Source organism: Schistocerca nitens, chromosome 3 (assembly GCF_023898315.1).
Source record: "Schistocerca nitens isolate TAMUIC-IGC-003100 chromosome 3, iqSchNite1.1, whole genome shotgun sequence".
In the NCBI taxonomy this organism is placed as follows: domain Eukaryota; kingdom Metazoa; phylum Arthropoda; class Insecta; order Orthoptera; family Acrididae; genus Schistocerca; species Schistocerca nitens.
The window spans coordinates 719,266,487-719,290,216 of NC_064616.1; the positions used below are offsets into that span (position 1 = coordinate 719,266,487).

Here is a 23,730-nt window from a genome sequence, read left to right on the forward strand (position 1 = left end):
ATGACGCGTGAACAATAGTAAATTACCACACTGCTTTTACACTTAGTCAATGTGTATCGATCATGACAAAGAACATAAATTAAGTAACGCCCACCGAAGCCACCAACTACTAAGACAATGTAGAAATGTCTGTACAGCATGCTAACAGATCGCAAACGATTTCTAAATGCTTTTCTTTTTCTAAAAAAATAAGAAAAGGAAAACAACAGTCAAATTTCTTTGAATATTATTATCAACTGACAAAACGAATAAGCCTTTAGAGAAAAAGCATTTGCGACAGCTGCGAGCCTTCGAAGAATAACATGTTTATAACATGGATATGAAATGAAATAAAACAAGTAAAATACACTCCTGGAAATTGAAATAAGAACACCGTGAATTCATTGTCCCAGGAAGGGGAAACTTTATTGACACATTCCTGGGGTCAGATACATCACATGATCACACTGACAGAACCACAGGCACATAGACACAGGCAACAGAGCATGCACAATGTCGGCACTAGTACAGTGTATATCCACCTTTCGCAGCAATGCAGGCTGCTATTCTCCCATGGAGACGATCGTAGAGATGCTGGATGTAGTCCTGTGGAACGGCTTGCCATGCCATTTCCACCTGGCGCCTCAGTTGGACCAGCGTTCGTGCTGGACGTGCAGACCGCGTGAGACGACGCTTCATCCAGTCCCAAACATGCTCAATGGGGGACAGATCCGGAGATCTTGCTGGCCAGGGTAGTTGACTTGCACCTTCTAGAGCACGTTGGGTGGCACGGGATACATGCGGACGTACATTGTCCTGTTGGAACAGCAAGTTCCCTTGCCGGTCTAGGAATGGTAGAACGATGGGTTCGATGACGGTTTGGATGTACCGTGCACTATTCAGTGTCCCCTCAACGATCACCAGTGGTGTACGGCCAGTGTAGGAGATCGCTCCCCACACCATGATGCCGGGTGTTGGCCCTGTGTGCCTCGGTCGTATGCAGTCCTGATTGTGGCGCTCACCTGCACGGCGCCAAACACGCGTACGACCATCATTGGCACCAAGGCAGAAGCGACTCTCATCGCTGAAGACGACACGTCTCCATTCGTCCCTCCATTCACGCCTGTCGCGACACCACTGGAGGCGGGCTGCACGATGTTGGGGCGTGAGCGGAAGACGGCCCAACGGTGTGCGGGACCGTAGCCCAGCTTCATGGAGACGGTTGCGAATGGTCCTCGCCGATACCCCAGGAGCAACAGTGTCCCTAATTTGCTGGGAAGTGGCGGTGCGGTCCCCTACGGCACTGCGTAGGATCCTACGGTCTTGGCGTGCATCCGTGCGTCGCTGCGGTCCGGTCCCAGGTCGACGGGCACGTGCACCTTCCGCCGACCACTGGCGACAACATCGATGTACTGTGGAGACCTCACGCCCCACGTGTTGATCAATTCGGCGGTACGTCCACCCGGCCTCCCGCATGCCCACTATACGCCCTCGCTCAAAGTCCGTCAACTGCACATACGGTTCACGTCCACGCTGTCGCGGCATGCTACCAGTGTTAAAGACTGCGATGGAGCTCCGTATGCCACGGCAAACTGGCTGACACTGACGGCGGCGGTGCACAAATGCTGCGCAGCTAGCGCCATTCGACGGCCAACACCGCGGTTCCTGGTGTGTCCGCTGTGCCGTGCGTGTGATCATTGCTTGTACAGCCCTCTCGCAGTGTCCGGAGCAAGTATGGTGGGTCTGACACACCGGTGTCAATGTGTTCTTTTTTCCATTTCCAGGAGTGTATTAAGATGGGAGTGATATGTACCGACTATTCGGTACAAAATAGATATTCATGTTAAAGTAAGCTCTTACTTTAGTTTGACGTACGAAACCTTCTCCATAAAGACATGGTTGGAATGAAAATTTTTGTAATCTAATCTGATGCCACGAACGATATCAAGATGATCGGAAACGGATCACTAACTCGGACCTGGACTAGGATCGGAATTAGTGTTGCAGTCTTGTTGATGGAACCATCCCAGCAGTCACCTAAAACGACTTAGGGGAAACCACATAAATCTCGATACGTTTGGTAGCAGCGCGGTTCAAATCCCTGTCCGGCCATCTATAAAGGAGAGGTTCCTTTGGACAAAAAAAAAATTTAAAAAAATGCGGCTAGCTGGAATGCCCATCCATATCCTTATACTATCTGACATAGTACTCATTTTCTAATGAGCCCATCGTCATCCGAGTATGAAACACAAATTATCCGTCCTTGATATTTAAAGTATGGTAACGCAGCACCTACCGAATATGGGTCTAGAGTTTCAACCATTGCACTATTTCCTTCCATATAGTAACATTACTGCCTCTTATACAACAAAACCAGCAGAGAAACCAGTAGATGGTGACTCATTACGTTCCTTCTCAGAAACTGATCGGTCTTAGTACTAGTGATGAAATAAAAATATTGTCTTCTGTTATATGTGTTCTATACATTATGCTTCTTTAAATACATGGTTAAAAACATAATTTTATAGTGATGCTACATCCACTGCCTCTTTATCACCTTCACTTTCATTATAAACATAGCAGCTAAGGACGACTAGTTGCCACCTCAACAAACATTTGATGATATAAAGTGTAGAACACGTCAAAATGCCATTACGAAACTTTTTCTAATTTGGAAAGCGTCGGGATAGTAGTTAAATTTACTAGGAGGCCTTTATTTTGCGGAGGTGTTTAGGTTAATGCTGACGTTTCTGTGCACACTTAGTAACTGCAATACATCTAATTATGAACCGTTATATAGCATGTGCTGCTGAGGAACGTCTGAAAATGTACATTTAAACAAAAAGTCCACATTTTAAAAAAAATTTAAAAGCCACGATCGCTTCAATCGTTTATTAGATGATCGTTTTCAGCACTCTGAATGTGCCATCATCAGGTCTGTGAAGGTATAACATAACAGATTTGAGGGAGGGCTTACATGAGTTAACTATATACATTACAATTATTACAGAACCACATACCTGAAACGTGGATTAACATTTATAAAACCATATGGGCATCATGGCATATGAGGCAGACCTTCTGATAAAATCATTGCTACAACCAATAAAAAATAATAAAAAAACTTCTCTCATGGTCGTTCTTTCCATAAAATATAAAACTGAAGTCACGAGATGAAACTACCACTGCTCGCCTAACACCGGTCGGTATCATCACTGCCACATTCCGCGCAGGCTGCAAAAAAGTCAACAATTTATGAACAATGGTGAGTTTCAGTGTATACTAAATCTTCTTTTTTCAAAATCGACTCTCATCGGCATTCATTAAATTTCTTGAAGGCCTCTGATTTTTTTAACATTATGGGATTACTCTCGATTGCTCAAAAGGACAATAAGGCTAAGAATGAAGACAGACGGTTATGTATATGATAAACGAGTATTAAACTACAATAATTCAAACATAATGTCGGCGTCAATTTGTAATGTGTGCATAGAGAAGTTATAAATAATCTAGGTGAGTAGAATCTCAGAGCAAGTTTGCCACAAAATTTAAGATCGGACAAACTTTGTTAGAGATTTGGAAGTAATTGTGGCGAACAAAAATAATAATTTAAGTAGTAACTAAGTCTCAGGACATCAGTTTATATCTTGAGATAGAATAAGAAGTCATTACTATTAGTCTGTGCAATAATCAGTGTGCTCGTTATTAGCAACGCTGAAATACAAGCATTAACGCGACGTATCTATTTCATCAGTAAAAAAGAAAAAAAAGACATTGTAAGATAAACTGTTTTGTGTCTAACATTCTTCTATATTACAGATGACTTTTGTGTCGAGCTGAAGATGCATGAATTAAACAACGAAAAACTCGTACACATGTGCATTTTCAACTTCTCGCGGCGCAATGAATAGTCCATTAAATTTAGGGCATGCAGCCGCGCAAATAAAATTTCCTCCACTGATATTTCGGCCGCGTATCCTCACTCTGAGGATGGCCGGACGGTACGCGGCCTAAATATCAGTGGAGGAAATTTTATTTGAGTGGCTGCATGCCCGAAATTTAATGGACAACTCGTACACAGTTTTAAGCGTAAACAGCATCACATTTAGATTTAACTAGCTCATAGCTTGTTAATATCCTCACATAAATACGCATAACTACCGTTTGAACGCATTTCAGACTTTTTCTATCTGATGTCAGTGCAATATTATTGATATCCCACGAATTAATTAAGTTTCAAACTTAATTAATTCTACATTAACTCAAAATTTTGTACGTCATGTTTTTATAGCGAATTTTGACATCGCTGTTTAGCGAAGACTAAAGTTGGCTTAGCAGACAGCTCTCCTCTGACTCAGCGATCTATCCATATTTTTATGGAGCTTAACTTTAGCAGACATTATCTAAAAAGACGTGCACAAACGAAAAAACCCACACATTCCTTACCTGGGAAATGAACTGAGCTGCAGGATGAAGATTTATCTGATAATTTCGAGGCACTGCTGGGCTAGGATCCCAGTTGGTTACTATCTGCGGGATTTCCAGTGTATCGCAGATGGAGCGCACGATGTCCATGGATGCAGAGTGTCGAGGCCCGATAATGCCCGATAACCCAGTGCTCGTCAGCCTGCAGACTGTACAACACCAACACACGTGAAATCAACTGGCTAAGACCAACATGACATGAATCAGAGCTCCTGTTTAACATAAAGTACTGCATGATGGAAATATATAATAATGAGACGGCCGCACACAAGAGAACTATTGACAAAATTGGTACATAAACACCAGTGAACAAATAAATCACAGGTTATGTTGTGTTATGAGGAATATACGTATGTGGAGACTGAAATGACCACAATGTACAGACGTTCCTCACATACGTTTTTCTTCTAAAAAGTCAAGCACTCACAATTAAAAGTCAGGCATTTGAAGTGTTTGCTATACTTTGGCTGTGAAGCTGATACAGTAGACAGTTACAGTGAATTTCAACTTAATGTAGACTACAACAAGAATTACAAGTGAAGTAAAATATACAAATAACTCTGTTTGCGATTTGAGGTACGTTGGATTGCGTGATTAAGAATAAGAATGGCAATATATCTGTTTTTATTTAGATAAGAACAAAGTGATTCAGTGAGTAAATTATCAGAAGGTGAAACTTTTAAGAGAACGGTATGATGACATAACACCCAGACGGCGTTCCAGTATGAACAGAAAGATAATAGTGTTTGGTTTAGGGTGGCAGAAAATTTCTGCGATGTGCCACTAGACGCACTGTCTGTGGTAGTTGGATACGATGTCATACTGCAAAGTAATTTTAGCTCTCCACGGTAAGAAGAGGAAATCTATTACGTTTTGATTGGCATGAGAAACGTGCATAGCGTGAAAACAGAGTACCGGTAGCACTCTAATTATCGTGTGCACGATTAAAAGTTAATAATTATTCATTCAGCATTAAGTGTCTGATATATCTGTGTTCATTTTAATGTTTGGGTAATCTTCGGCAACGTTCCTATCTAAACATCAGGCAGGTCATGTTTTAATAAGTGTAAAAAGTTGAAACTTTATGTAGACAATGAGAATTTCAAGACGATCAATGATAAACCTCAATGACGTTTGAAACTATTTCAATGAGCATCAACATCTCACACAACGTCGTAGATAGGGTAGGTAAGCCACCGCCTGTACGTAAGCACATGGTATTATCGAACGTCGGCTGTAAATTTCGCGTAACAGTAAAAGCAGCGGGTGGCGGGAATGGCCTCGTGGCGGTAACAACTATCAGAGCAGATTCACTCATTATATGCGGGCGCGTGTGTGGCAGTATTCCATATGAGCGTCATGACTACAAAAGATACGTGCTGACTTACACTGATGAGCCAAAACGTTATGACCAGTAACCATTGCGAGATTTGATACTAGCTTGGAGCACTGATACCACGTGACGCAGTATGGAGATGAATGGGGTATCATTCTAGCGAGTATACGAGTCGCATACAGGGAAATGCATTGACATAAGCGACTTTGACAAATGGCACATTTGTTGACAAAGAGCCGGTAGCAGGTGTAAAACATCGTCAGAAATTGTACAAAATACTTTCTCCGAAATTATTTTGAGCATTTAATTCAGAAGTCCATTAGAAATGTAACTGTTTGCGAAAACATACTTGACGCAAACAAATATTGCTTAGCAAACAGGGAACATCATGACAGACACAGGGTTTAGTGACCACAAGATCGTTACAGCGAGACTGACCACAGCAATAACCAAATCCACCAGAAGTAAACGCAAAATATGTCTGTTAAAAAAAAGAAGAGAAAAATACGTTTGACACCTTCCGAAGAGACAGCTTCCAATCCTTCCCAACTAATTATGTAAGTGTAGACAGGATGTGGCTTCGATTCAGAGAAATATTGTCTGAGGCAATTGAGAGATAAATACCAGATAAACCAATAAAAAAATGGTGCTGATCCCCCATAGTACACAAAACAGGTCAGAAGTGTTGCAGAAGCAACAAAAAAAGCATACTAATTTTAAAAGAACACAAAATCTCCAAGACTGGCTACGTTTTATTGTACTTCGAAACGTTTCGCGGACTTCAAAGCGAGGTGCTTTAAATAGCTTCCACAATGAAACTCTGCCTCAAAATCTGAGGGAAAATCCAAAGAGATTCAGGTCGTATGTAAAGTGCACCAAGGCAGGGCACGATCAATACCTTCACTGCGCGATAACAATGGTGACGTTACTGATGATAGCGCCAACAAAGTGGAGTTATTAAACAGTTTTCAAAATTCCTTCAGCACAGAAGATGAAGCAAATATTCCAGAATTCGAATCGAGAACAACTACCAACACGAGTAACGTAGGAATAGATAACCTCGGTGTAGCGAAGCAGCTTAAAGCACTTAAGGCAAGTCTTCCGGTTCAGACAGCATACCAATAACGTTCCTTTCAGAGTATGCTGATACAGTAGCCCCATACTTAACAATTATATACAACCGCTAGCTCGATGACAGATCTGTAGCCGGCCGCGGTGGTCTAGCGGTTCTAGGCGCTCAGTCAGGAACCGCGCGACTGCTACGGTCGTAGGTTCGAATCCTGCCTCGGGCATGGATGTGTGTGATGTCTTTAGGTTAGTTAGGTTTAAGTATTTCTAAGTTCTAGGGGACTGATGACCTCAGATGTTAAGTCCCATAGTGCTCAGAGCCATTTTTGAGCAGATCTGTACCAAAAGAATAGAAAATTCCATAGGCCACACCAGTACTCAAGAGAGTAAATAGGTGTACCCAGTTGAAATGCAGACCCATATCAAAAACATCGATTTCCAGTAGGATTTTGGTAAATATACGGCGTTCGAACATTATGAATTAAATTCAGGGTAATGATCTGCTGACAGACATTCAGCACGGATGCAGGAAGAGGCTCAACTTGCTCTTTATTCCCAAGAAGTAATGTGTGCTATCGACTGGGCGTCTCTAATTGGTTACATATTTCTAGATTTCCAGAGGGCTTTTGACACAATTCCTCACAAGAGACTTCTAATCAAAATGTTTGCGTTTGGAGTATCGCTTCGGTTGTGCGGCTGGATCCGTGATTTCCTCTAAGAAAAGTCACGGTACGTAGTAATCGACGGAAAATCATCGGGTAAAACAGAAGTGATACCCGCGCTCCCCAAAGAAGTGTTATAGGTCCTGTGCTATTCCTAAGCTACATAAAGGATTAAGGAGACAATTTCATCAGGCCTCTTAGATTATCTGCAGATGATGCTATCATTTACCATCTAGTAAAGTCATCAGAAGATCAAAACAAATAGCAAAATGACTCAGACAAAACATCTGAATGGTGCAAAATGTGGCAATTGTCTCTCAATAAGTGTGATGTCATCCACATGGGTACATAAATAAATCCGTTAAATTTCGATTGCGTGATACATCACACAAATTTAAAAGCTGTCATTTTGACTAAATATCTAGAAAATATAACTATGAACACTTTAAGTTGGAATGAGAACATAGATAATGTAATGGGGAAGAAAAAACAAAGACTACGTTCTACTGGGAAAACACTTCGAATATGCAACAGGTCTGTTAAACAGACGACCTAAACTGTGCTTATTCCTCGTCTGCTAGAGTACTGCTGTGCTGTATGCGATCCTTATCAGATAGAATTGACCGACGACACATAAAAAGTTCAAAGAAGGGTAGCTCTTTTTGTATTGTTACGAAACAGGGGAGTGTGCGTCACAGATGTGAAAAGCAAGTTGGGATGGCTTTCATTAAAACGGATGCGTTTTTCGCTGCGACGAGAGCTTTCCACGGAACATCAGTCAACAACTTACTCCTCTTAACGTGAAAATATTTTATTGTCACCAGCCCGCATAGGGAAAAATGATCATCATAACAAAATAAGAGAAATCAGAGCTCGCACAGATAGCTTTAAGTGTTCACTTTGTCCACGCGTTGTTAGAGAGTGGAGCGGTAGAGAAATATTCCGAAAATGGTTCGAAGAACCCTGGGCCAGGCACTGAGGTGCCAGTTGCTGGGTATTTATGTAGACGTAGATGCTATGTCCCGGCGCTTGGGACTGAGCTTCTCGGATGTATTCAGCTGTTCGCGTGCTATTGACGTGAACATCTGTGAAAAGGACGGCGAAATCCTGAGCAGACAAGGCATTCGATGTCGATGTCTCATGACAGACTGTGTACTGAACGATGAGTGGCGATGTCTGGAGGATCTGACGCCAGGGTCAGGCACAAGTGTTTGGGAGCACACTGTTCAGCAACGACCTATGTGTTCCCATTTTGACACCACGACATCATCAGTTACGACTGCATTTGGATCAGGATCATAGACACTGGACGGTGGATCAATGGGAACGTGTGCCTGGTCGGATGAATCAGGTTTATTTTTATGCTATGTCGACGATCGTGTTCAGAGACGCCATACAGACGAACGGCTGCTCGAAACATGCACCGCAGCACGGAAGCAGGATGGTGGGGCTACATTATGCCATGCGACACTTTCACATGGGTATCAAGGGACCTGTGGTAGTAATCGAAGGCATCATGACGGCCGTGGGCCACGTGAAAATTATTGAAGACCACCTACATCCCTTCGTGCTTGATGTCTTCCTCGATGGCGATGGCATCTCCCAGCAGAATAAATGTCAGTTGGTTGGTTTTTGGGGGAAGAGACCAAACAGTGAGGTCATCGGTCTCATCGGATTAGGGAAGGAAGTCGGCTGTGCCCTTTCAGAGGAACCATCCCGGCATTTGCCTGGAGTGATTTAGGGAAATCACGGAAAACCTAAATCAGGATGGCCGGACGCGGGATTGAACCGTCGTCCTCCCGAATGCGAGTCCAGTGTGCTAACCACTGCGCCACCTCGCTCGGTATAAATGTCAGTACCACAAGGCCAGGATAGTGCTACTGTGGTTTTAGGAGCATGACAACGAGATCGCGTTGATGTCTTGAACACCTAATTTGCCTATTCTGAAACCGACATGGAACATGTCTGGGACGCTATCAGGCGCCTGATCCGTCCTCACAAACCGTCAGCCCGTAATTTACCGGAAATTTGTGATTTGAGCGTAGCTATCTGCTGCCACATACCTCTGTAAATCGACAAAACACTTGTCGAATCCTTTCGACATAAAAAATCATAAATTTGTAGCATAATACAACAAAAAGCAATTGAAAATGTGAATCATTTCCAGAAACGCGTCGTGCAAAATATAAACAGAAAGAAAATCATGTCTGTCAGAGGAAAATAATTATTTTATAAAAAAACATCGTTTTTACAGTTTCTGACTTTCACTAAACATTTTAATGGACAGAACAATGAGAAACAATTATCATTTTACGTATCATATCATGTTAACTTGCCTGAAAATGGCTATCTAAGTGCGCTAGTACCATTAAAATTGATCTAGTAGTGGCTGAATTACTATAAGAGCCACAAGTGAAATGAATTGCGAATGTTTGGTAGCAGAATGGGCCTCACACCAGCTGCAGATCTTCATTTTTGTTATTTTCGGTATCTTCTTCCCACACTCACTTTATTACAGATTTTTCATTTATATAACCATGTTGTCTGCAGATGTAGCATAAGGACTTAATTATTGTGCAATACATATGACTGCTACAGTTTTCGACATACGAGTTTAATTTAGTTATTAAAAACTAAGCTTTCAGCTTGAAACATTGCTTTGTATTAGTGATTTAGAAATTATGAACAGCTTGTTTATTGTGGCACGCATGCTGTAGTCGCCACCCTGATTGGAGTGTCGAGACCGGCGTAAATATTCTCCGGGTGCTGATAACCGGACATTAGGAGGCTCGTTTCAGTCACAAGGAGCTGAACTGCTGTCATCATCCTGAGATGTGGTAACGCTATGGAAACGAAGAATTCTCGCTTTCTTTCACAGGTGCCCAGCCTTATCAGCAACAGTCGTGACGTGCTCACTGTTGTTGTGAACAAAACTTACCACTATCTGCTATCAAACTGCATACAAAACACCTGTAAAATCAGAATCGACGGCGTTATGAGAGGAGACACTTAGAAGACATAAAAAGAATATGAACTACTTAATTTTGTGTAACGTAGGCACACCCATATCTATCTGACCTAAGCTGCCTGCTCTTCATAGTCTTGTAAGCACCCGATACCGGGTTAACACCACAAAAGAAGAGAAGAAATCGTCGGCAGAGATTATGGATAGAGAGACATGGTGAGGTTTTTGCAACATTACTCACGACTGATAAACTAAACAAGACGCGAAGTGGAGGTATTCGAGATATTGTTGTTTGGTCTTCAATCACAAGACTGGTTTAACGCAGCTGTCCATGATACGAGATATTACACGCAATAAAATTTGAATAGCTTTATTTTTCAACTTTATCTTAGGGCTATATTTAGCATATTGCAAAGATGTAAAAGCGTGTAGGCGCGTGGTTCTCTGGTGGAGGTAGGTGGTGGTGCAGAAGATGCACGCAGCCAGTGGTGGTTGGTAAGATTTATTGGTTTTCTTGTTAGACAGGCGTAATAAAGGCGCGCACACGAAAATTGATATCGCGCAGCAAGCGCTGACTTCCACTGGGGCAGGCTAGCGTAGACGCGCAATTCTCGCCTACACAGCTCTGCAGCGAGCGGCCTTATTTAGATTCACATTCCAAGCTACTCCGTAATGCTGTCAGGCGACGGCGCCTTGGCTCTTGTAACTGTGAGCAGAGCGGGACGGCCTTCAGCCTAGCAATAGTCGGCAGTGTTGCGCAGAGTGAAGCCCGATGGCTTGAGAGCGGCGGCTGGTAGTGGCAGACCCCAGTGGCTCGGGACAGGGTGGGTCTAAATTCGACCCTCGCAAATCTAAGCAGCGGCTGTACCACCGGGCTGACGGTCCCATCAAGATGGAGGAGAAATGTTGGCGGCTTCGGAGCAGACTGCGATTCGAAGTCCTGATGTACCCAGGATTAGCCTGGTCGGATGGCTAGATTTTATACACGACACGACAGGTCTGGTTGCTGAAAATGTCACGTAAGGTGCTCAGCAAGCGCAGCCGAAACGTCTTCAACGCTGGTTATTGCCCCAGCGGTCGGGTCGTGGTCCTCGAGCTGCTGACATAACGTAATGCTGAGCCAGCGCATGACAGCAAGTGCCTCGATGATGGCATCGAGCGCCGGCCACTGTGGCCGAACGGTTCTAGGTGCTTCAGTCCGGAACCACGCGGCTGCTACAGTCGCAGGTTCGAATCCTGCCTCGGGAATGGTTGTGTGTGATGTCCTTAGGTTAGTTAGGTTTAAGTAGTTGTAAGTCTAGGGGACTGATGACCTCAGATGTTAAGTTCCATAGTGCTTAGAGCCATTCCCGAACCATGGCATCGAGCCCTAAGATACCATTACAATATCTTACATCGCGTTCTGCAAGGCTGATCTTTGGAGATAGGCCTTATTCTGTGCCTCTCCAAGTCTAAGACTGAATGTTCTTGCACTGAGGCTGAGATGTCTTACACTGACTTCTATGGATGGAGAAAATCGGCTAAAACTACAGGTCCCACCCTACACTGAGAGTTTCTTACTGATGTACCACAGCCCAGGCACTGAAAACTGCTACGCTTTTATTACGTCAGGATAATCAGTGGTGAGCAGTCGTCTCTAAATTATCAGTGATCGGCTTTGGAAGAATACGATTCCCTTTGTTTTGTGGTCTAGGTACCGCAGCATTCTGAACTTGATTCGATTATGACCCTCCTGGAGAAATCCATCCCACAGCTACCGAAATCCTCCTTATGGCTTCCCATACTTATCTTAAACTAGTGGAATCTTCGATTTGTCGCAGAAACTCTCGATTCGACGCCTTCTTGTTCCGTTTAATAGTTTGTACAACTAGTTGGGCTTCTGAACTCTCGAGCCGAAATGCTGTGAAGTTTTCTGCGGTTTCTCGGCATTTGAGCAACGTCAGAGCTAAAGCGTTGTCCGTTGTTCCCCAGTGAAAATCCTAACTTCATTGAGGCACAGACTGTCTTTGTAGCTAGAGGATCCACCTATATCTCAATGTTGTTGCGGCCTTCGAACTGTCAGCAGCCACTTTAGCTGCTTCATTTCAGGCAGTAATCGATTTGCAAACTGTACCCTAATAGGAAAGTGGCAGGACGCCAGACTTTAATGCTGGAAAGAGTACAAGTATGTCTGAACACACATTGCACCGAACACTCGTAACAATGGGCCTCCGCAGCCGACAACCCGTGAATAAGCCGATGTTAACACCATGACATCGGTAACTACGACTCAAATGGACACGTGACCGTCGGCAGTGGACGTTGGCGCAATGGCAGAGCATTGCATGGTCTGGTGAATCCCGATACCTTCTTCATTAAAAAAAAAGGACTCGAATCCGTCGTCTTGCAGGGGAACAGCTGCTTGACACCCGTACTGCGGGACGGAGACAAGCTGGCGGCGGTTCCAATACTCTTTTTGGAACACTCACGTGGGCATCCATGGGTCCAGTGGAGCTCGTACAAGGCACGGAGTATCGTACACTTGTTGCAGACCACGTACACCCCTTTATGACGATCATGTTTCTCGATGGCAGTGGCGTTTTTCAGCTAGATATTGCGCCATGTCACACGGGTAAGATTGTGATGGAGTGGTTCGAGGAAGAAAGTGGCGAGTTACAATAGATGTGCTAGTCTCCCAAATCACCAGATCTGAGCCCGAACGAACACATCTGTGACGTGATTTAACGTGGCCCCCTCCCTGGAATTTAGGGGAATTATGTGACTTGTGTGTACAGATGTGATGCTAACTCCCTCCAGCGACCTACCAAAGCCTCATAGCTTCCTAGCTTCCATGCCACTACGCGTCGCCGCTGTTATCCGTGTCAAAGGTGGACTTACCGGCTATTAGGTAGGTGGTCATAATGTTCTGGCTGATCAGTGTTGGAACTCTCTGTGCTATGTACACTATTACAGCAACTGCACGTTGGTTGTGACCCAGAAAGGTGAGGTGGGATGGTTTTCCCAGTGTAGCGAATACTCCTACATGTTATGACTCGTACTTCCATTCAGTAGAATGATGTCATAAGGAGGGAAGTGCAAGTCAGTCTGATAAATAGGTGCCATGGCACAACAGTGCGTATCCAGTTGGCAATAACATATATTCAGTACACTGACGATGCGGAAGATGCGATCCAGCAGCTCTGAAAGCAGAAGTGGAGAAACATTGCAGCACTGACAGGGCTTCTGGAGGAGCTAATAGGACACGAAAGCTGGGACAGATGATGTCATGATTTTCCAACGATTCCCATGGCATTTCCAGCCTGTTGTGACTTACAGAGGAGGAATGTTTCCATTTGAGAAACACTAGCCAGTCCAGGTTATGTAGGTACCAAACAACGTAGACTTTCTTAGTTGTGCCCAGGATTCTGTTACATAGCTGACACCAACTGCTTGCAGTTCCAGATGAATCAGCCAGCTACCACCGTTAGACTTTCCTGTCAATAGCAGCAGGCCACTGCTTTAACTGAGTCTGAATGGTAACTAACCTTTGCACGATCGAATCACCTACTGGTTAACTACTTGCTGCCCAAGCCCGCCTGCCTGGTGGGCTGTGGGTTCGAGTCCAGCCACCCGCACCCATGCAGGTACACTGTTGCAGTACATCACCCTGCGCATGTATGCACTGTTGCCGGGCTACAAAAACAGGTCAGCAGCCAAGGCCTAGTAGTGCCTGCCGCGAGTAGCCGCTGCTGCGTTCCATCAGCGCTCTGTGGCTGTACCGACCGCAGCACAGCGTCGACGGCTGCCAACCCATGGGCAATCTCCAGGCAAGGAATCGCTGCTACTAGCACGCTTCAGTAACCGTGGCCGCCTTCGTCACAGAGATCGACCTTTCTCAGTGTAGAAGGTACACTACAGAAGATTATACTAGTAGTGAGATGTATGCACGCAATTTATTGGGACAAAGCGCACCTTGTGCAGAGTGAGCACCTGTAAAAGAGTAGTACATGCCAGCACTACGGTCATTTATCGTATTACGCTGAGCAATGTGCAGAGTCAGGATTAATGATGATTTCACGCAAAGATAAGGAGCAGTGTGTTGCTATTTTTGAGTGTCTGTAGCAGTGCGTCTCTGTTTTTGTTACTGTGTGTTTTGCGGCTTAATTTTTTCTCTTTTTTGGTAAAAGTTTTAAATGTCAGAGTAATATACGCAAGATGTTTCCTCGCAGGAAGCGTTTCAATCTTTATTAAAGCAAGTAAAGATGTTGCCATCAAACAACACGCGTATGTAAGATCAGTTAGCTGAGATGAGGGAAGGAAACTCTCCATTCAGTGTAGCTACATCTTTATGTATTCGACTGCTGTCAGTCTAATCACCCCTTTAGTGGGCAGAACAACCGAGGACGTGTTCGCATTGTAGGTGACCCACAAGCTACCGCAAGAGTTGACGTTTGGTCAGATGACAAGCTATTACAGATGGCCAAACTGGACGTAGTAGGGGAAGCAAAAATGCATTTAATTTACAACAGGGATTTAAAGAATGCGTGTACATTTCAGTACCTGAAAGGAGGGCTCTTGCAGCACTACTAGAAACAGAATGGTTACGGATTCTTTCGTGAACATCTCAGTGGAATATCAAAAACTAAATGAATCGGTAGAAAGTTTTCTGGCCAGGATAAGGAAAATGGACGTTCGACCTATCAGTAACGAGAACTATGAGGCAAACAGGGTTATTATTCAAGAGTCTGAGCATCTGGTTGCTTTTCTGAGAGGTTCCAACTGACATGTCTAGAAGAGTCCGTACACAAAACCCAAAGGTTTCGGTCGCTGCCATCAGGATACTCATGCAGTCAGAAGAGATGAAAGGGGTGTACTTCCTACAGACATAAAGCGGTATAGATGTGGATGCACAGTAACTCATTAAAATGCGGGCTTGCGACTTTCAAGTGATTCACAAAGTGCGTAGAAAGCAAGGTAACATAGATGGACTAAGCAGAAAGATTAATGTCTTGCTGGCGACAGGTGGCAGCCTTGCAGTGTGGCAGAGGGGCAAAGCCACTGATGCAAACTGCAAGGAAACTCATGACCACGTGTTATAGGGACATGGAGGATGAAGAAAAACAGATCGCAGGGAAGTGAAAATGTATTGGTGGAGAATTGAGAATACGGAGACAGGATGTTGGCTAGTATGTGAGAAATTGTGTACCATGCGCACAGAGAGCAGATTTGAGTCATCGACAAATGCTACTTAAAAGAAAACGCCTTTCGAACAGATCTTAAAGGACAGAGGGTACCGATCGGCCGCCGTATCGGCCTCAGCCCTTAGGAGTCACCAGATGTGGATACAGAGGGACATGTGGTCAGCACACCGCTCTCCGGGCCCCTGTCAGTTTTCGTGACCAGTGTCGCTACTTGTCAATCAATGCACAAGGGCTGAGTGTACACCGCTTGCCAACAGCACTCAGCAGACCTCGACGGTGACCCATTCACGTGCTAGCCAAGGCAGACAGCACTTAACTTTGATGATTGGATAGGACAGGAAAGGAAATGACAAGTAGTGGTACAGTCAGACTTTTCTGTCAATAGCTGCAGCTCACTGCCTTAACGGAGTCTGAATGCAGTACCGTGGCTTACGGAGTATCTACGTAGAAGTAGATGTAGAACTGGTGTTACCACTGTGGCAAAGGCATTGGAACCAGAGGCATTCAAGCCGTTAGAAATGGTTGTGAAGGACAACTTGGATCCATTTAGGAAAACACTAATGGATTATAAGCCTGTTTTGACTATCGTAGACCATTTTTTGCTTTGAGTTGTGATGACAGCCATTCCAAATCAGCAAACAAGTACAGTAGCACAAGCAATGGTGAACAATTCGTTATTGAAGTTTCGTGTCCCTGACATGATAATTATGGCTCACGTTAATAACTTTGTGGTATCGCTACGTAACGCTACGCTACGCCACGTAGTCGCGGCTCTGACACCAACGTTCGTGCTTTAGTTCAGAGAGCCTCATCCTTGTTGCTATTGTATTAGAGGGACTCTATCTCTTTCTGCGTTATTTGCAATGACTCTCTGTACACTTGGATCTATACAAGTTAAGTAAACCTTCATTTTACTTTGTTAACTTGTTCGCTAATCGTTTCTGCTTCTGTAATGCTTCTGCACTTCATGTCAGAGCTAATGAAACAGCAGTTTAACCTGTTAAAGCCCAGATACTGAGACGTAGTCCCTTCCACCCACAAGCTAATGGGAGGAGTAGACACATTCACCGAACCATCAGTGAGATGCTGAGCTATTATGTCAGCATTCTCCGTAAGATCTGGAACGTTTACCTACTCTGCTTCATGGTTGAATATAAGTCAAAAGTGCATGATAGCACTGAGATCTGGTCATATGAGGTCATGGATGGAGGAAAGATGCCATGGCCTGTTCATGCTATTAAGTCTAATGTTGGAAAAATGGGGAATTCGTGCATAATTTTGTTGAAATATTAAAAGGGGTGTGGAGGTGAGTACACAAGGCAAATACTAAGGCACTCGAATGACAAGAAAAAATGAGATGACGTACAATTAAACTGCTAGAGTACAGGGTTGGTCAATGGGAAATATTAACAAGCAGCTGTACACCAAAAGATAACATTTGGAAATTTATTACGCGATCAAGGGCGACACAAGTTGTGGAAATTACGTCATCAGTAATGGTTAAGCTGCTATCACCAACACAGACAACCACTGTCCAAGTACAAAGGCATCTTACCATAACTGAATGAATTATGTCGTTGTTGGTATGGAACAATGGACCACGGCGGCCGGCCTTTTCAATATAGGGACGGATTGTGTTGTGAATTCCTTTTCCCATGTGACTTTACCACTGGGACAACAACAATGCGTGCCGCGTAATTCTGCTGTTGCTACACATCCATACTGGGGAAGTGGTAGGCATATTGCAGAACCGGCGACTCGATGAAGAATGAGCTGTTCTCCAGGCAAGAGGTTGTCCAAATCAGAAAACCATTGGACACTGAGATTGACTTACGATATGTGAGAAGTAATGAACGAAGTTCAGACGCTGGAGAAGACTTTTGCTCAATAACATTTTGAGGCTGAGAGGAAGGGAATACTGAAGGAAGTCCGAGGAAAGTACCAGGGGTTGCTTGTCTCTTATGAATGAGTATGGGAACATTTACGCTAAGTAATAGATACGGTGCCTCACACATTACTGCGTCGCAAGACAGGATAGTTAGATACAGGTGGGAAGTTGTTGAAGACAGTTTTTGGGACTGAAGACACAGAAACGATATCCAAGCATTAAATGACACTCTTGGACGATTGAATGAAGTCTCTGTTGATCCATAGTGGACGCGGGACAGCGGCTGGTCAAATGTTTACCGAGTAAAATCACCAAATAGCCGAAGTTTTGAGAACAACTCTGTTATTGTCAAGTTTTAGAAGGAAGCACTCGAATAACGAATTCACGGTATCCAGATACTGATGGCTCCATTATGTCAATAACGATATATCTTAATGTCTATACATCAAGTGCGTATCGGGCTTTAAGATGGCACATTGAAATTTCGAACCTGGTTGTCAAAATTAAATAAAATAACTTCTCAAATCTACGGCTGTTTTCTGATTTTCCTTGGTAAACGTTGAAGGAAGTGGTGAATAGCAATAGAGCTGTTACAGGGTGGCATAACTCGCAACTAACGAGCTTTTAGCTCGGAGTGTTAAATAACACTCGAAGGTTGAAGGAACTGACATCAAAACTGACAGGATGTGTGAAAGCAGCCTTGGGAACGGTGAATATGGATCTGAAAGTGATACAAACCCTGTTGGACACTAAAGTGGCAGTGGCAACACTCCCACAGTTACTAGCTTATATAATTGAAAATACTAGAGTGGAGGTAATAACATTACATGATTTGCGTCAGTGCTCTGTGGCTGTGCCAACTGCAGCACGACATCGACAGCTACCATCAAGTTTCGTGCCGTCCTCTGGGCAGGTGACTGCTGACGGTAGTATGCCTCAGTGACCATGGGCACCTATGTCAGACGGGTTATCAACCTCCTCTAAAACTCCGACTCCACCATTCGATTTGCTGTGGAATAAGTTATGAAACGGAGTTCAATGTTTACAGCAAAAAAAAGTCACACAGATTGGAATTGGAAATGTGCGATCCTTGAATGAAACAGGTCGGCTTGAACAATTACTTCATGAATTCCATCCGCATAAGCTACACCAATCAGCCACATTATTATGACCACCTGCCTAACAGCAAATATGTCCACTTTTGGCACGGATAACAGAAGCGACGAGTCGGGCATGAACTGTAGCCTTAGAAGGTCTCTGGATGGAGGTGGCACCACGTATGCAAGCAACATGTCATTTTATTCCCGTAAATTCCAGGGAAGGGGAGCGATGAGCTCTGACGTCATGTTCAATCACATCCCAGATGTGTTCGATTGGGTTCAGATCTGGTGAGTTGGGGGGCCAGCTGGTACACGCCACTGTGTTCCTAGAACCACTCCACCACACTCCTGGCTTTGTGAGTTGGCGCATTATCTTGTTAAAAAATGCTACTGCCTTCGGGAAACTTGATCGTCATGAAAGAGTGTACGTGGTCTGCAACCATTGTACAAAACATCTTGGCCGTCATGGTGCCTTTTACGAGCTCCACTGGACAAATGGATGCCCATGTGAATGTTCCATAGAGCATAACGGAGCCGCCGCCAGCTTGTCTCCGTCCCACAGTACAGGTGTCAATGAGCTGTTACCTGGAAGACGACGGAATCGCACCCACCCATCGAAATTATAAAGAAGGTATCGGGATTTGTCCAGTACCGATGGTCGCGTTCCCATTTCAGTCGTAGTTGCCGATGTCGTGGTGTTAACATAGGCACATGCATGGGTCGTCGGCTACGAAAGCCCATGGTTAAGGGTGTATGGTGCACTGTGTGTTCAGACACACTTGTACTCTGCCCAGCATTAAAGTCTGATGTTAGTTCCGCCACGGTTTGCCGCCTGTCCTGTTTTACCAGTCTATCCAGCCTTCGACGTCCGACATCTGTAATGAGCGATGGCCGCCCAACCCCACGACGTCTGTGCGTGGTTTTACCTTGATTTCACCACGTGATGAAGACACAGCAGCACTTCTCGAACACCCAAAAAGTCGTCCAGTTCCCGAAATGCTCGCTCCGAACCATCACAATTTGCCTTCCGTCAAACTCAGGTAGATCGCGCGCCTTCCCCATTTTACACACGGACAGCACGCTCATTGATACTACGTTGAAGAGCCCAAGATACTACACTGTTTGAAGTTCGCCGCCTCACCTCCGAGGACGTCTCCCGCAGCCAGGGACGAGATGTTAGGGGAGCGTTTTACATGCCGACCATGGCCCGTCCGCCCGTAAGCTATATATAATAGAGGACACCATAGTTCATCACTTGACATCCGCTCCGCTACGAGACCATCTCTAGTAGTGGCAACGTTCTCGACTGGAAGTAATCGCTCGTTATTCTGTCGGTACAAACCCGACATCCATATTTTAAATAATTTAACGAGTTCCTCTTTTCTTTTAAAGTTATTACTGTGTTCATGAATTTGTATAAATTCCCTGTACTTGCGCATATGATAATGTAACGTTTTCGTTACGACGCTCGTCTCACTGGATTTTACTTCATGCTTACTCTCTTGGTACATATATATTAAGCGCGCTCTCCAGTTCTGTTTGAAGTTCGCCGCCTCACCTTCGAGGACGTCTCCCGCAGCCAGAGACGAGATGTTAGGGGAGCGTTTTACATGCCGACCATGGCCCGTCCGCCCGGAAGCTATACGTGAAGTTAACACCAGCCGTGAAAGCCTACAATGTGTGATCTAACTAGTTTGTTTTCCTAAAGGATCTCCGTCCAGCACCTGACGCTACCACCACCAGCACCACCACCACCACCACCACCATTACAAAAATGGTTCAAATGGCTCTGAGAACTATGGGACTTAACATCTGAGGTCATCAGTCCCCTAGAACTTAGAACTACCTTAGCCTATCTAACCTAAGGACATCACACACATCCATGCCCGAGGCAGGATGACATACCAGCAGACCAGTTCACCCGCCACCATAGGGGTCACGAACCCGACCCCTACACCACTATAGTATATATGAACCATATGCAAAATTTCTTTATTTTTTATATCCTGGTGTAGCTGTTTTCATGGACAGAGGAATATGTTTGCTCAGAATCGCTGGAAAATAGCTATGTGAAATTGTATATTTCATTGCACTCACACGAAGAAGTGTTGATGCGGAGGGGTACTGACCGAGCCTGCCGGTGGTGAAGCCGTCCCCTCGGCGCAGCTGGTGGACGCGCAGGCTGAGCAGCGGGCGCAGCACGCCGGTGGTCTGCAGCAGCGCCACCGTCTGCCGGTTGATGGCCTCCGCCGCCGCCTCCAGCGCCGCGCGTCGCTCCGACAGTCCGCTCTCACCCTCCTCCAGCAACGCCACTGCACAAGCCACACATTCCTTGTTACACTGCACCGTGTTCCCAGACCAGTTAGCATCGCTGGACCTCTACCGAGTCAAAAAAATTTCGTACCAAGTGTGTTGTTAAGCTTAGCGCAGCGACGCGGAGACGTGACAGAATGACAGAAAACAAAGGTTCAAATGGCTCTGAGCACTATGGGACTTAACATCTGAGGTCATCATTTCCCTATAACTTAGAACTACTGAAACCTAACTAACCAAAGGACATCACAGACATCCATGCCCCAGGCAGGATTCGAACCTGCAACCGTAGCGGTCGCGCGGTTCTGGACTGAAGCGCCTAGAAGCCCCCGCCACAGTGGCCGGCACAGAATGACAGAAGACATCTATTGTGAACAAGGAGTGGAGTATCAGTCTTAACCGAACAATACGCCGTAGGAACACTGATTGTTAAAAAAAAAAAGATTCCGACCAACTGAGATTCCACACGAGTGTAACACCACGACAGTTAGTTTAAAAACCTACAGGAATTGCTGTTGTCAGGGCGTGTGCGTCTACATCTACATGAATATTCTGCAATTGACAGTTAAGTACCTATCTGACGCTTCATCGAACCACTTTCACACAATTTCTCTAACCTTCACTCTCTAACAGCGCATGAGAAAAACGAAGATTTAAGTCTTTCCGTGCGAGCTCTGAATTCTCTTATTTTATTATGAAGATCATTCCTCCCTAGATAGGAGTCGGTCAACAAAATATTTTTGCACTCGGAGAGAAACGTTGGAGATTGAAATATCGTGAAAAGACCTCGAAAAACTCAACTGTTTTAAAGATTGCCGCCCCAATTCACGTATAATATGAATGACACTTTCTCCCCTGTTTCTCCGTACTACAAAACAAGCTGCACTTCCTTGAACTTTTTCAGTGTCATCTGTCACTCCTATCTCGTAAGGATAACATATTGCACGGCAGTACTCTAGAAGGAGACAGACAAGCGTAGTGTAGACAGTCTCCTTAGCAGACATGTTGCATCTTCTAAGTGTCCCGCCAATAAAACACAGCCTTGGTTTGCCTTCCCCACAAAATTATCTATGTGAGCATTCCAATTACAGTTGTTCGTAATTGTAAATCCTAGGCATTTACTTGAAATGACAGCCTTTATATTTGTGTGATTCACCAGCCGTTGTGGCCGAGCAGTTCTCGGCACTTCAGTCCGGAACCGTGCTACTGCTACGGTGGCAGGTTCGAATCCTGCCTCGGGCATGGTTGTGTGTGATGTCCTTAGGTTAGCTAGGTTTAAGTAGTTCTAAGTTCTAGGGGACTGATGACCTCAGATGTTAAGTACCATAGTGCTCAGAGCCATTTGATTTTTTTGTGCGATTTATTGTGTAGCCGAAATTTAGCGGATTCCTTTAAGAACTCATGTGGATGACATCTCAGTTTTCATTATTTAGGGTCATTTACCACTTTTTTCACCATACAGGTACTTTGTCTAAATCATTTTACAGTTTGTTTTGATCTTCTGATGACACTACTAGACGTTAAGCATCATCTGGAAACATTCTAAAAGGGCTACTCTGTTTGCTTCCTATATCGTTTATATGGATAAAGAACAGCAGAGGGCCTATAACTCTTCCTTAGAAAACGCCAAATATCACTTCCGTTTTACTCGATGAATTCCTGTCAATTACTACGAACTTTGACCATTCTGACAGGAAATCACGATACCAGTCGCACAGCTGAGGTGATACTCCGTAGACATGCAATGTGATTAGAAGTCGTTTGTGAGGAACGGTATCAAAAGTCTTTCGGAAATCTAGAAATACGAAATACGTTTTGGATTCCTGTCGATAATACTCATTGCTTCGTGAGGATAAAGAGCTAGTTGTGTTTAACAAGAACTTTATTTTCTGAATCCATGCTGACTGTGTGTCAACAGATCATTTCACACGACGTAATTCGTAATGTTAGACACCATATACACTCCTGGAAATGGAAAAAGGAACACATTGACACCGGTGTGTCAGACCCACCGTACTTGCTCCGGACACTGCGAGAGGGCTGTACAAGCAATGATCACACGCACGGCACAGCGGACACACCAGGAACCGCGGTGTTGGCCGTCGAATGGCGCTAGCTGCGCAGCATTTGTGCACCGCCGCCGTCAGTGTCAGCCAGTTTGCCGTGGCATACGGAGCTCCATCGCAGTCTTTAACACTGGTAGCATGCCGCGACAGCGTGGTCGTGAACCGTATGTGCAGTTGACGGACTTTGAGCGAGGGCGTATAGTGGGCATGCGGGAGGCCGGGTGGACGTACCGCCGAATTGCTCAACACGTGGGGCGTGAGGTCTCCACAGTACATCGATGTTGTCGCCAGTGGTCGGCGGAAGGTGCACGTGCCCGTCGACCTGGGACCGGACCGCAGCGACGCACGGATGCACGCCAAGACCGCAGGATCCTACGCAGTGCCGTAGGGGACCGCACCGCCACTTCCCAGCAAATTAGGGACACTGTTGCTCCTGGGGTATCGGCGAGGACCATTCGCAACCGTCTCCATGAAGCACACCGTTAGGCCGTCTTCCGCTCACGCCCCAACATCGTGCAGCCCGCCTCCAGTGGTGTCGCGACAGGCGTGAATGGAGGGACGAATGGAGACGTGTCGTCTTCAGCGATGAGAGTCGCTTCTGCCTTGGTGCCAATGATGGTCGTATGCGTGTTTGGCGCCGTGCAGGTGAGCGCCACAATCAGGACTGCATACGACCGAGGCACACAGG

The 23,730-nt window shown here is 45.0% G+C and overlaps 1 protein-coding gene across 1 annotated transcript in view; it reads right to left on the bottom strand.

Moving 5' to 3' along the window:
- Nucleotides 1–21,032, bottom strand: part of LOC126249404 (glutamate receptor ionotropic, kainate 2-like) — a 376,144-nt gene extending 355,112 nt beyond the window's left edge. The window contains exons 1-3 of the mRNA XM_049951058.1: nucleotides 21,023–21,032; nucleotides 20,793–20,975; nucleotides 4,426–4,613 (exon numbers count right to left, since the gene is read on the bottom strand). Coding sequence (XP_049807015.1) covers nucleotides 4,426–4,613; nucleotides 20,793–20,975; nucleotides 21,023–21,032 — 381 coding nt within the window. The remainder of the gene's footprint in view (nucleotides 1–4,425; nucleotides 4,614–20,792; nucleotides 20,976–21,022) is intronic.
- Nucleotides 21,033–23,730: the final 2,698 nt, after the last annotated feature.